The sequence below is a fragment of the Gracilinanus agilis genome, chromosome 5, assembly GCF_016433145.1.
Source record: "Gracilinanus agilis isolate LMUSP501 chromosome 5, AgileGrace, whole genome shotgun sequence".
In the NCBI taxonomy this organism is placed as follows: Eukaryota; Metazoa; Chordata; class Mammalia; order Didelphimorphia; family Didelphidae; genus Gracilinanus; species Gracilinanus agilis.
Genome location: NC_058134.1, coordinates 54,837,418 through 54,848,866, shown reverse-complemented (window position 1 = coordinate 54,848,866; position 11,449 = coordinate 54,837,418). Strand labels below are relative to the sequence as shown.

General features: G+C 35.6%; 1 protein-coding gene across 1 annotated transcript in view; it reads right to left on the bottom strand.

The window, feature by feature from the left end:
• Positions 1-707: 707 nt before the first annotated feature.
• Positions 708-11,449, bottom strand: part of ABCB1 (ATP binding cassette subfamily B member 1) — a 77,316-nt gene continuing 66,574 nt past the window's right edge. The window contains exons 23-24 of the mRNA XM_044679506.1: positions 4,028-4,174; positions 708-1,731 (exon numbers count right to left, since the gene is read on the bottom strand). Of these exons, the coding sequence (XP_044535441.1) occupies positions 1,525-1,731; positions 4,028-4,174 (354 nt within the window). The 3' untranslated portion in view covers positions 708-1,524. The remainder of the gene's footprint in view (positions 1,732-4,027; positions 4,175-11,449) is intronic.

Sequence of the window (11,449 nt, the reverse complement as noted above, 5' to 3'; positions counted from 1 at the left end):
CTCTTACAGACTGATGGTAAGAGAAGAAAGACCACTTCCCCAAATCCACAAGCTATCATCTCCGAGGGAGAAAGCCAGGATGTGAGGGAAGCTTGGTATCTTCCTCCTCTCTACTTTTCAAACTTTTACAAAACTGCTCTGTCATCTGTGTCTATATATCTTCGTCCTACTCTTGCTGGAATGGCTGATGTGCAGAAGTGATGATACAGATAACATCCATAATGATCCATGGGCATTTCTTAAAATATTTCACCTAGCATCCTATGTGATGTCACACAAACAACCATGTTTCTGTGAAAGAAATACAATAAACCATTACCTTTAACTGTATTTTCCCTTAAAATTATTCTTATATAAAGAAGTCTTTAGGCATTGATAGATTAACTTTAAAAATATTACTGGCACTCTCTGGTATATAGCATAATTAATAACCTTGAGGCTTGTCTGAATAAGATAAAGTTTTCATTTGATCAGGGTTATTCTCAGTAAAACTTGGGGGTCACGTTATGCTTGGGGGAACATTACTTAAGGTCCTAGACTAGTTATATTTTTTCATCCCATAGTTTGAGAAAAGTATCTTGTAATTTAACACATAAACTCACAGGATTGGACTCTTTTACATTGTGGGTTTTGGTTAACATTGTAGAGATTTAATTCTATGGAAGGTAAGTCAATATTAAAATGAAAACAAATAATGTGGATTTGTATTTTTCAAAGTGCAAAAATAATAGTATTCTTTAATAACACTTTGCAGCAACAACTCAAAATATTAAAAATACACCAAAGGAAGGTTCAATCTTCTGATTCACCATTTCTGTCCTAGCCCCAAACAAATCAATGAATCTTGCTTTGGTTTTCCATTGTCACTTATTTGGCCACAATAATAGAAGTTGAAAAATAACAAGCAACAGGGTTGAGTATAAGAGTGAACAAGGATGTATAACTCTGTGGGTCTCAGTATGAGAAAAAGGCAGAGTAGAACTCCATTATTTTAAGTCAACTACCTCACAATAGAAATCTATAGTATTTTGACTGGGAAGTGGTATATCCAGTGTATGTTTGGACAATATTATGCTAATTCTACAAATGTTCATTTTTTATTACCAGCTCTTACATTTTATTAAGTTACTTTAGGAGTTGTTTTCCCCCCTTTTGGTCACAGCATCTTTATTTTTTTTTCTTTTAAAGCAATGAATGTCAGCTACTTTCTGAGGGAAAATAGAAGTAACAATGCAATTGCTTAGACATTTTTTAAAAAAAATCTAGCCTCAATACCTCCAGAAATATCATAACCCATGAGACACTGATATATCTTCCTAATATACTATTCCTTCTCTTCTGGAGACACTGAATTCTATGGGCAGACATCCAGTTGTAGCAGGAGCTGATAAAAAAAAAAGATGAGACAACCAAGGGCACTTGCTTTTTCATACTCAAAGCAAGGTCTTATGGCTATGATTCCATTTTAAAACACAAAATACAGGAAACCTTTAACTTATGAAATGTACAGTGAGTAAAAAGAGTTCACATGCGCTTTGCCCCAGTCTGAACATTGACCAGTGAAAAATAGATTCCTTTCTGAGCCAGTAGTTGTTGGTGTGTCCCTTGTTCCTTGACCTTGCCATTCTGGAATACCACAATGAGGTCAGCATTCTGGATCGTGGAGAGCCGGTGGGCGATCACAATACACGTGCGACCTTCTCTGGCCTTGTCCAGGGCTTCTTGGACAACCTATGTGGTAATTATACACATGAGTATTTGTAAGAGAAAAATCCACTCCAACTTCTTAGTTCTCCTCCATATTCTCTCCACTTCATTTCCCTGACAAAATGTGTTTTTACTCAAGGTTGTGTCAATGAGCTGTAAGGGAATCTGCTTCATTCTTAAATTTAGCAGGCAAAGAGATAATTTTATAACTAGTATTCATCATAATACTTGTTTCTCACTCTTACTGAACTCATTCTACCCTTTGCGACATTTATTAGACTATCTGTTATCAGCATGGGCTGCCATTTTGTTTTGGCCTGTCTTGGCCACAAGGTAGGTGGGAAAGTTTGGGCATTTCAATTCTACTAGGTAGTTTTTGAGTCATCTCTGAGAGGCTGGAACAATCCTTTGCCATCTGCAAATTATGGACACAGCTCAAAAGATTTGTGTAGACTTGGTTTTCCTCCCTCATAAAACAATAACAAACAACAATAATAAGTGATTGATATACCCTAAGGCCCAAATAGATAACAATCAGGTTTTGTGACTGTCTCATCCTCTGTGTTTTCAATTTTAGGTCCTGTGTTGGACCTTGACAACTGAGAATAGGAAAAGAAAATTTGGTACAATCCTTAAAGTGATGATACTAAATGTGTTGTATAAGGAGAAAAGGAGTTAGTCACCAATATATGGCTTTCAGCCTCTGATTTTCCTGGTTCCACTGACTGATTATTTAAGTGGTAAGAAGATTCCTTGGATATCATCATTAGAGGGAACTCCTGGCACAGGTGTAAACATTCCCTACATCAATCCAGAAGAGCCATTCATCTATAACTTATACCTAAGTCCTCATTAGTGAGAATAATGGATCTATCTGAAGGGGTCACATAGATTCAAATTCACATGATTCAAAGTTGTAATTATGTAAGATATGGTCTGTGTTTCCAGCCCAATGGAAATATGTCATGCAAATTTGAAAAATGTGATCACTTCAGAAAGATTCATGGTTTCTAATTAATGAGGACCTGGGAATATAGTCTTAAAAAGACTGGTGGGGCACTGAGTCTTTAGGTAACTTGTCCAGAGTCACTGCAGTGCCCGTGTGGGTGATAAGTGGAAAGTCTGTTTGATTTGATTCTAAAGCCAGTCTTTTATAAGTAGCTAGGTAATGTAGTTGGCCAGGAATCAGGAAATTTGTTGTTCAGTCTTTCAGGAATGTTTGACTCTGTGTGTGACCCCATTTGGGGTTTTATAGGCAGAGATACTAGAATGGTTTGCCATTTCCTTCTCTAGCTCATTTTACAGAAGGGGCTCTGAGGCAAACAAGGTTAAGTGACTTGCCCAGGGTCAGAGAGCTAGTAAGTATCTGAGGCTTGATTTGAACTCACAATGAGTCCTCTTAATTTCAGGCCCAGCACTCTATCAATCCACTGTGCTACCCAATTGCCCTGAAGTTAGGAAAACCTGAGTTTAAATCCAAACACTTATTAGCTGTGTCTCTATGAGAAAGTCACTTAATCTTTTATCTACCTCTGTTTCCTCAACTGTAATTGGGGTTAAGAATAACACCTAGGTATGAAAAAGAACACTATCTACATCAAGAGATAGAACTGTGGAAGTAGAAACGCAGGAGAAAAACAACTGCTTGATCACATGGTTTGATGGGGATATGATTGGGGATATAGAATCTAAATGATCACTCTAGTACAAATATTAATAATATGGAAATAGGTCTTGATCAATACACATGTAAAACCCAATGGAATTGCTCACTGGCTACAGGAGAGGGGTGGAAGGAGGGGAGGGAAAGAATATGAATCATGGAACCATGGAAAAATATTCTAAATTAAATAAATAAACTTAATTAAAAAAAAGAAACACAGAAGAAAAGCATAGGATTTATCACTTATCTACATGGGTATATGATTTGGGTGTTTTGTTTTAAAAGATTGCTCTATTACAAACATGAATAATATTTATCAAATATCAAATAATATCATTTGTATAACTCAGTCAATTGCTTGTCAGCTGTGAGAGGGGGCAAGGAAAAGGGGAGGGAGAGAAAATGAGTCATATAACCATGGAAAAATATTTAAAAAATAAAAAAAAAATACCTCGCTCAAAGCATTAATGTTGGGATCAAAGAAATAAAATGCTTATCACAATTTCTGTCACATAAAAAATGCATTTCCCTTCCACTTCCATTATGCAACCATTCTAAACTCTACTACTATGACTAACCTACTACTATTATGCATGCTTAGTATGCATAATAAATACAAGAGGGCTCCTTCAGACCATTTGTTCAGTAAGTCCATACCTTTTCACTTTCTGTATCCAGGGCTGATGTTGCTTCATCCAACAGCAGGATCTGAGGATGTCTGATGAGGGCTCGAGCAATAGCGATGCGCTGTTTCTGACCCCCTGAGAGCTGAGTCCCTTTGTCTCCCACTCTGGTTTCATATTTCTGTGTTAAAAAATAAATGTGGTCTACCACACCAATGCAACTACCAACAATTTGGAAATAGGTCTTGATCAAGGACACATGACAAAACTAGTGGAAATGTGCATCGGCCATGGGTGGGGGGAGTGCGGGGGGCGAAGGGGAAAGTAGGAGCATGAATCATGTAACCATGTTAAAAATGAATATTAATAAATGTTTAAAAAACAAAAAAAAATAAATGTGGTTGGTATGAAAAATGGGGATACAAGGAAAGATGGAAATTATCTCAACAATGAATTTGCAATAAGAGACTTTGCTTCTTGAAGATAAGTTAAAATGAACAAATTAATATGCCAAAAGGAAGTAAGAGGAAAAATAATGGAAGCTAATAAAACAGAATAGAGAACAATTGATCTAATATACAAAATGATTTTTGAAGAATTTAATAAAGTGGACAATTTACAAATTTAATCAGGAAAATGGAGAACAAAAAAATCAAATTCCTAAAATCAAAATTGAGAAAGATCATAATGAATAATCAGGAAAACCATCAGATATTAAGGTGTACAAGTCTATGCCAAAAAAACTGAGGATTTCAGTAATGTTTCACAATATAATGCTTTAAATTTTATCTTGTTGTTCAGTCATATCTAACTCTTTATTACTCAGTTTGGAATTTTCTTGGCAAAGAAATTGGAGTGGTTTGTCATTTCCTTTTCCAGTTCATTTTATAGATGAGGAAACTGAGGTAGACGGGATAAAGTGATTTGCGGCATTACATAGCCTACTGTCTGAGGATCTGAACTCAGGAACATAAGTCTTCCTAACTCCAGGCCACGGACACCATCTGAAGAATCACCTAGCAGCATTTTTGGTATGCATAGAAGGATTTAGTTAAAAAATCTCAAGAGATTTAAGAAAGAAGTTAATCAAGACTTTTGAAAGATATCAGATTGTAAAATATGGTGCTTCACCCTAATCATTACCATATCTACATATCACCAAAAGAACCCAGGAGAGATGAAAAGAAAGATAAATATGACTTATAATTATTCATGAAGAGCACATCAAAGCATGCACAAGAATTACAAGAAAATAGATAAAAAACCATTTTAACAGAAACAATAAATTAAGTAATTATAGAAATATTCCACTTGTGGCTGGCTTGAGACAATATAGTAAGATGGCAATACTACCCAAATTAGTTTATAATTTGATGCCATAGTAATAATACCAAAGGAGAACTTCATAGATTACCTAAACCCTAACAAAATGTATATGAAAGAATAAGTAGACAAGAATGTTTGAAGGGAACTATAGAGGAGAAATGGAGAAAGGAGGCATGTACTGCCAAAATTATTTCAAATGATACTATCTAGTGAGTCATTACCAAAGTAATTTGAAGTTGAAAAATAGATAAATAAAAAAATAGCTAATACAGAATATGAACCAAAGGAATATAGTAGATTAGTGGCTGTTAAGTCCAAGATTATAGTACCAACACATATTCAAAAGTAGAACTTAAAAACACATCCAGATAGGGATAAACCAGAATTTTTAGCTATTTGAATGGTGAATTTTAGGTTCTCTTCTTGATATTAATAATGTGACCTAAATAATAATATGTTCCTTAAATTTTAAATGGAGCAAAATGTTTAAATGATAATAAACAAAGTCATTTTTATCACCATTTTTGAAGTATTGAATACTTCCCTAAGGAAGGTGGTACAGTGGATAGAGCAATAGAGTAAGAGTTCAGAAGACTGGAGTTCAAATATACTTTCAAACACATAATATGATAATTGTATAGATAGTATTAACATACTATGTAAAGTTACCTAGAAATTGTGTACATAATATTAAAAATTAATATTAAATGTAAAAAAATAATTTTGACTGTGACCATTGAGTGGTGCTTTTTAAGTTATTTTTAAAAGGCATCCTAAAAAAGAAGAATTTTAGTTCTTTAGTTAGTTTTCTCTCTTTAGTTTTTCCCATCTGCACTTAGCTATGAGACACAACACAACATGGTAGATAGAAGAGAAAGAGTCTCGGGCAACTCTCTGAGATGCTCACTTACTGATCTTCATTGATGCAAGAAGCTCTGCCTTGGAGTTCCCCACATAGATGAAATTTGAGACCACTCTCTCCCCACCTTCCAACAAAAAAAATCACTAGGTACTACATATTTTTAATGGGTTTAACTGATTAAGAAATGCCATTGGGGAGCCAAAATGGCAGTATAATCCAGAGCAGCTCTATGCCACCATGAGAATCCTCTCCAACCAAGATTAAAATATCACCACAAAAAAAAAAGAAGTGAAAGAACAAAACAGGAGTGAAAGAACCAACAAGGAGACAAAGTGAAACAACTTTCAAGAAAAGAATCCCCCTCCCCAAATTGGACATTAATACACAGCTGGTGGAGTTGTGAATTGGTCCAACCATTCTGGAGGACAATATGGAACTATGTGCAAGGGGCTTTAAAAGAATGGCTTTGACCCAGTCATACCACTGTTGGGTTTATAACCCAAAGAGCTAATAAAGGAAAATACTGGTACAGAAATATTTATGGCCGCACTCTTTGTGGTGGCAAAAAATTGGAAAATTAGGGGTTGTCCATCGACTGGAGAATGGATGAATAAATTGTGGCATCTGATGGTGATGGAATATTATTGTGCTGAAAGGAATAATAAACTGGAGGAATTCCATGTGAACTGGAAAGACCTCCAGGAATTGATGCACAGCAAAAGGAGCAGAACCAAGAGAACATTGTACACAGAGACAGATACACTGTAGTACAATCGAATGTAATAGACTTTTCTACTAGCAGCAATGCTATGACCCAAGACAATCCAAAGGAACTTATGAGAAAGAATGCTATCCACATCCAGAGAAAGAACTGTGGGAACAGAAATACAGAAAAAAAGCATTTGATCTATCATGTAGTTCAATATGGATATGATTAGGGTTTTGATGGTAAAAGATCGCTCAACTGCAAATATGAATAAGACGGAAATAGGTTTTGAATAATGATACATGTATAGCCTAGTAGAACTGCCTGTCAGATCTGGGAGGGGGAAGGAAAGAGCAGGGGTAGGGTGGTGTGATGGGAATTATGAATCATGTAACCATGGAAAAATATTCTAAAGAAAAAAAAAGAAATGATATTAAGAAGGTAAGGATTTTTTTAAAAGAGCATTTTATTCTGGGAGTAGGCAGAGATCTCTTTGGCATCAGTCTAGGATACTTTTTAGCAAAATGTAATTTTCCCAATTATCTCTTTTAAGAAAGTCTTTTTTTGGTTTTGCTTTATTTGATATCATGATTGCTATCCATGCCTATTTAAATTTAGCTGAAGGATAATAGATTCTGTTACATTTCTTTATTTTAATGCTGTGTGTGTCTTTCTGTTTCCAGTATATCATCTCTTGTAAACTGCATATTATTGAAATATGGTTTCTAATCCATTCTGCTATCCACTTGCATTTTATGGGTGAGTGCATCCCGTTCCCATTCATATGACTACTGTGTATTTCACTCCATCCAATTTTCTTTTTTCTTCCTTCCTCTCTCTCCCCTTTTCTCCCTGTCTCTTTCTCTCTGTCTCTCTCTCTGTCTCTCTCAATCTTTCTCTCTCTCTCTCTCTTTGTCTTTATTTTTTCCTTGACCTGTAAGCTCTAGAACTTGGTTATAATATTCCTGGGAGTTTTCATTATAGGGTCTCTTTCAGGAAGTGAACAGTAGATTCTTACAATTTCTGTTTTACCCTATGGATCTAAGGTATTGGAACAGTTTTCCATTATAATTTCTTGAGATCTAATGTCTAGGTTCTTCTTTTAAATGGCTTTCAGATAGTCTAGTAATTCTTAAATTTATATCACCTTTATCTATTTTTCAGGCCAGTTATTTTTCCATTTTTTCATTCTTTTGACTTTTTTTTATTGTTTCTTGATGTCTCATGGATTCATTAGCTTCCCCTTGCCTAATTCTAATTCTAATTGTTAAGGAACTATTTTCTTCTGTGAACTTTTGTATTTCTTTTCCCATTTGCCTAGTTCTGTTTTATCAGAAGTTCTTTTCTTCTGTGACTGTAACTGATTTGTAAATGAAATCTAGGAAATGACAAAACAAAACTATATTCATCCCTGATGTTTCAGTAGTGTTAGGAAAACTTCAGTTTCATATTGGAAAGGTACTTTTCCATTTGACTTACTGTATATTTTAGACATTTTTGTCCTCGGTGAATTTTTATGCCTCTTTTACCCTTAGGCCAATTATGGTTTTTAAGGAGTTGTTTTCTTCAATATTTGTGTGCCTCTTTTATGAAGCTAATTCTCTTTTTTAAAATTTTCTTGCATCACTCACACTTCTTTCCCCAATTTTTTTCTTTACCACTATTTTTTTTCTTGACTTCTTCCCAGAATTCTTGTTGGGCTTGTATCTAATTAGTAGTTTTTCCTTTGAGGATTCTTTTGTAACTATTTTCACATTGTTTTCTTCTGAGTTTGTGTCTTTTCTGCCAAGTAGTAACTTTTTAGGACAAAGTTCTTTTTTTCTTATGTGCTCATTTTTTCAGTCCATTTCTTAACTTTGAAATTTATTTGGAAGTTGCGCTCTGCTAACTCTGTTTGGGGAGATTCTGTCCCAAATTTTGCTATTTTACATTTTGCTGTTTTCAGAGTTAGTTCTAGGGGCCTGCAAGTTTTCAGTGCTTCCAATGTAGCATGATCATGGGATAAGTATGATCACTGTTCTCCTCCTGATCTGTACTCTAGTCTTTACCCAAGCAGGGCCCTTGGTCACCAGGGGCTACAAACACTAATGTTTCTCTTGGCCCTGGAACTATGACCAGGTTCCCTATTCTCATGAAACTGCCTCGTTAGCACCCCTCTCTGCTTTGGTAATGCAACCAGAGCCCTTGTTCCCTTATTATCAACAACAAGCCCTCTTTTCCACCCTAGAACTATGAACCAGAACTGTATGTGAGCAAAAGAGTTGCCAATCAGTGCCAGCTTGACCCAGTACCAAAAAATGGCTTCCTGTAATCTCTTTCTGATCAATTGTCCAGCCCATTTATTCTAACTGGTCTGAGAACTCTCAAAGGTACTGCTGTTGCTGTTGCCGTGTGCGTGTGTGTGTGTGTGTGTGTGTGTGTGTGTGTGTGTGTGCCAGAAAAGCATTCACATCATTATCACAGACCTCTCCTGCTAACCTCCTAAGTTTATGTAGTCTAGAAAAAATGGCCAACTGACCTTATGTTGGTTCTGCCGCTTCAAAATTTGATTTGGGCATTACTTTAAAGTTGTTTAGAAGAGAATGTTGAGAGAGTTAAGCAGAATTGCTGCCTCTAATCTACTATCTTGGCTCTTTCCCTTGGATGACTTTTCTACATTGATCTGATCAAGGGCTAATGATAAAGAGATGCCAAATTCAAGATATATTGAGTGTTAGCACTTCCACCAGGATATTGATCCAATTCCCAGGGTCAATGATGAATGAATACATCTTTCTTTGTAACCAAAAGATGGACTTTTTCCTGGGCAAAGTCCAGGCCCTTATATTGGTGACATTTAATTGACTGAGGTTTGAGACCTATTCGCTCTTTTCTTGTAAATGAACGTTAAAAAATTCTCCAACATTGTGGTCTGAACTATGTGTCTAAGAGGGTTATGAAGGAAAATTGGGGTGGGTGTCATAAAAGGGAAACAAGGAAATATTTAGTGATGGGGTACAATAGAACTCAGAACCCAGGTTGCCCACTGGGTTTATGGACTAAGGAAAGTCCAGGCCTAGCAGATTAGATGGAAGGTTAAGTATTGCTAAAAAGTTTCAAAAACAAGAAAAAAGGTGAAATCTCTGCACAAAAAGAAAAAAATCCAGGAGTCTGGCTCTATGTAGAAGCTAGAATCCCTAGGAACCTGCCCCAGATCATGGAAGCATAAAGTTCTTAAGTGAATTTTCCCACAGGCTCTGGTCTATCTTTTTAACTGCATTTTGTCAGATTTCTCATTCATATAGCATGCTCTGGCCAAACTGGATTGCTCTCTTTCTCTGTGCTCATGCTCATCTCTGCCTTTTGGAATTCAAAATAATTTTGGGGTTCAAGCTCATATGCCACCTCCTCCATGGTGTCCATTTCAGATCCTCCTGTTAGAAATATTCCTCTCCTAGGACTTAGCACATTTCCTAATGTGATAGCTATTACATGGATTAAATGAGATTATAAGCTCCTTGAGGGTAGAGATTGGCTTTTGCCTATTTTTATATCTCTAGAGCTTAGCAAAATGTCTGGCATATTGTAAGCACTTAATAAATATTGAGAGAGACAGAGACAGGGAAAGAGACAGAAAATAGATTATAAATAGGCAGATGGTCATAAAAGTATAGTAGAACTTAGAGGTTATCCAGTACAAAGTTTCTTATTTATGGATAAGGAAACAGTAGAAGGGATTAAATTATTTGCCCAGGGCCACACATCAAGTAAATATCAGAGGAAAACTTTGAACCCATCATTCTGAATACATGTCCAATGTTCTATCCCTTCTAAAATGCTGCCTCTCATTTCATTTGTATCTCTCTTTGTAATTATGTCCTATAATATTCTATAGTTTAGTACATAGGATCATAGATTTCAAGCTAGAAAGACTTCAGGAAATATCTAGTTCAGCCCATTTCACTTTATAACTAAAGAAACTGAGATTCATAGAGGTTCAATAGCTATGTCAGACAGTAAATGGATAGGGTGTTGGACGTGGAGTCAGAAAAATCTGAGTTCAAATCTAGCTACAGACATTTAGTAGCTGTGTGTCATTTACTCTGTTTGCCTCAGTTTCCTCAACTATAAAATGGTGATGATGATAACAATGACCTCACAGGATTGTGAGGATGAAATGAGATATTTGTACAGCACTTTGAAAAGCTTAAAGTGCTATATAAAAACTATTAGTAATATTAGTAATAGTAATTTAGTATTAGTAATTAGTAATAGTAATGAGTAGTAATAGTTTAAATTATTATTAATTAGTGATGTTTGATAAAAACTGTAATCATAATTATGATTATTACCCAAAGTACCTGAATTAGCAGAACACAGAATTGGTTCCATGTTCTCTGGCCCTAAGCCATTGCTCATTCCATTGTTCCATACTGATATATAAGTAATATTCCTGTCTAATTGGTAAAATTTGGTTCACTAAATGAATCAAAGGATGCTATGCCTTTTGAACATGAATTTCCTGTTGCCAAGGAGAGAAGTGGCAGAGCAGAGAGGTTAAGAGGCCAAAGCCAGTCCTCTTA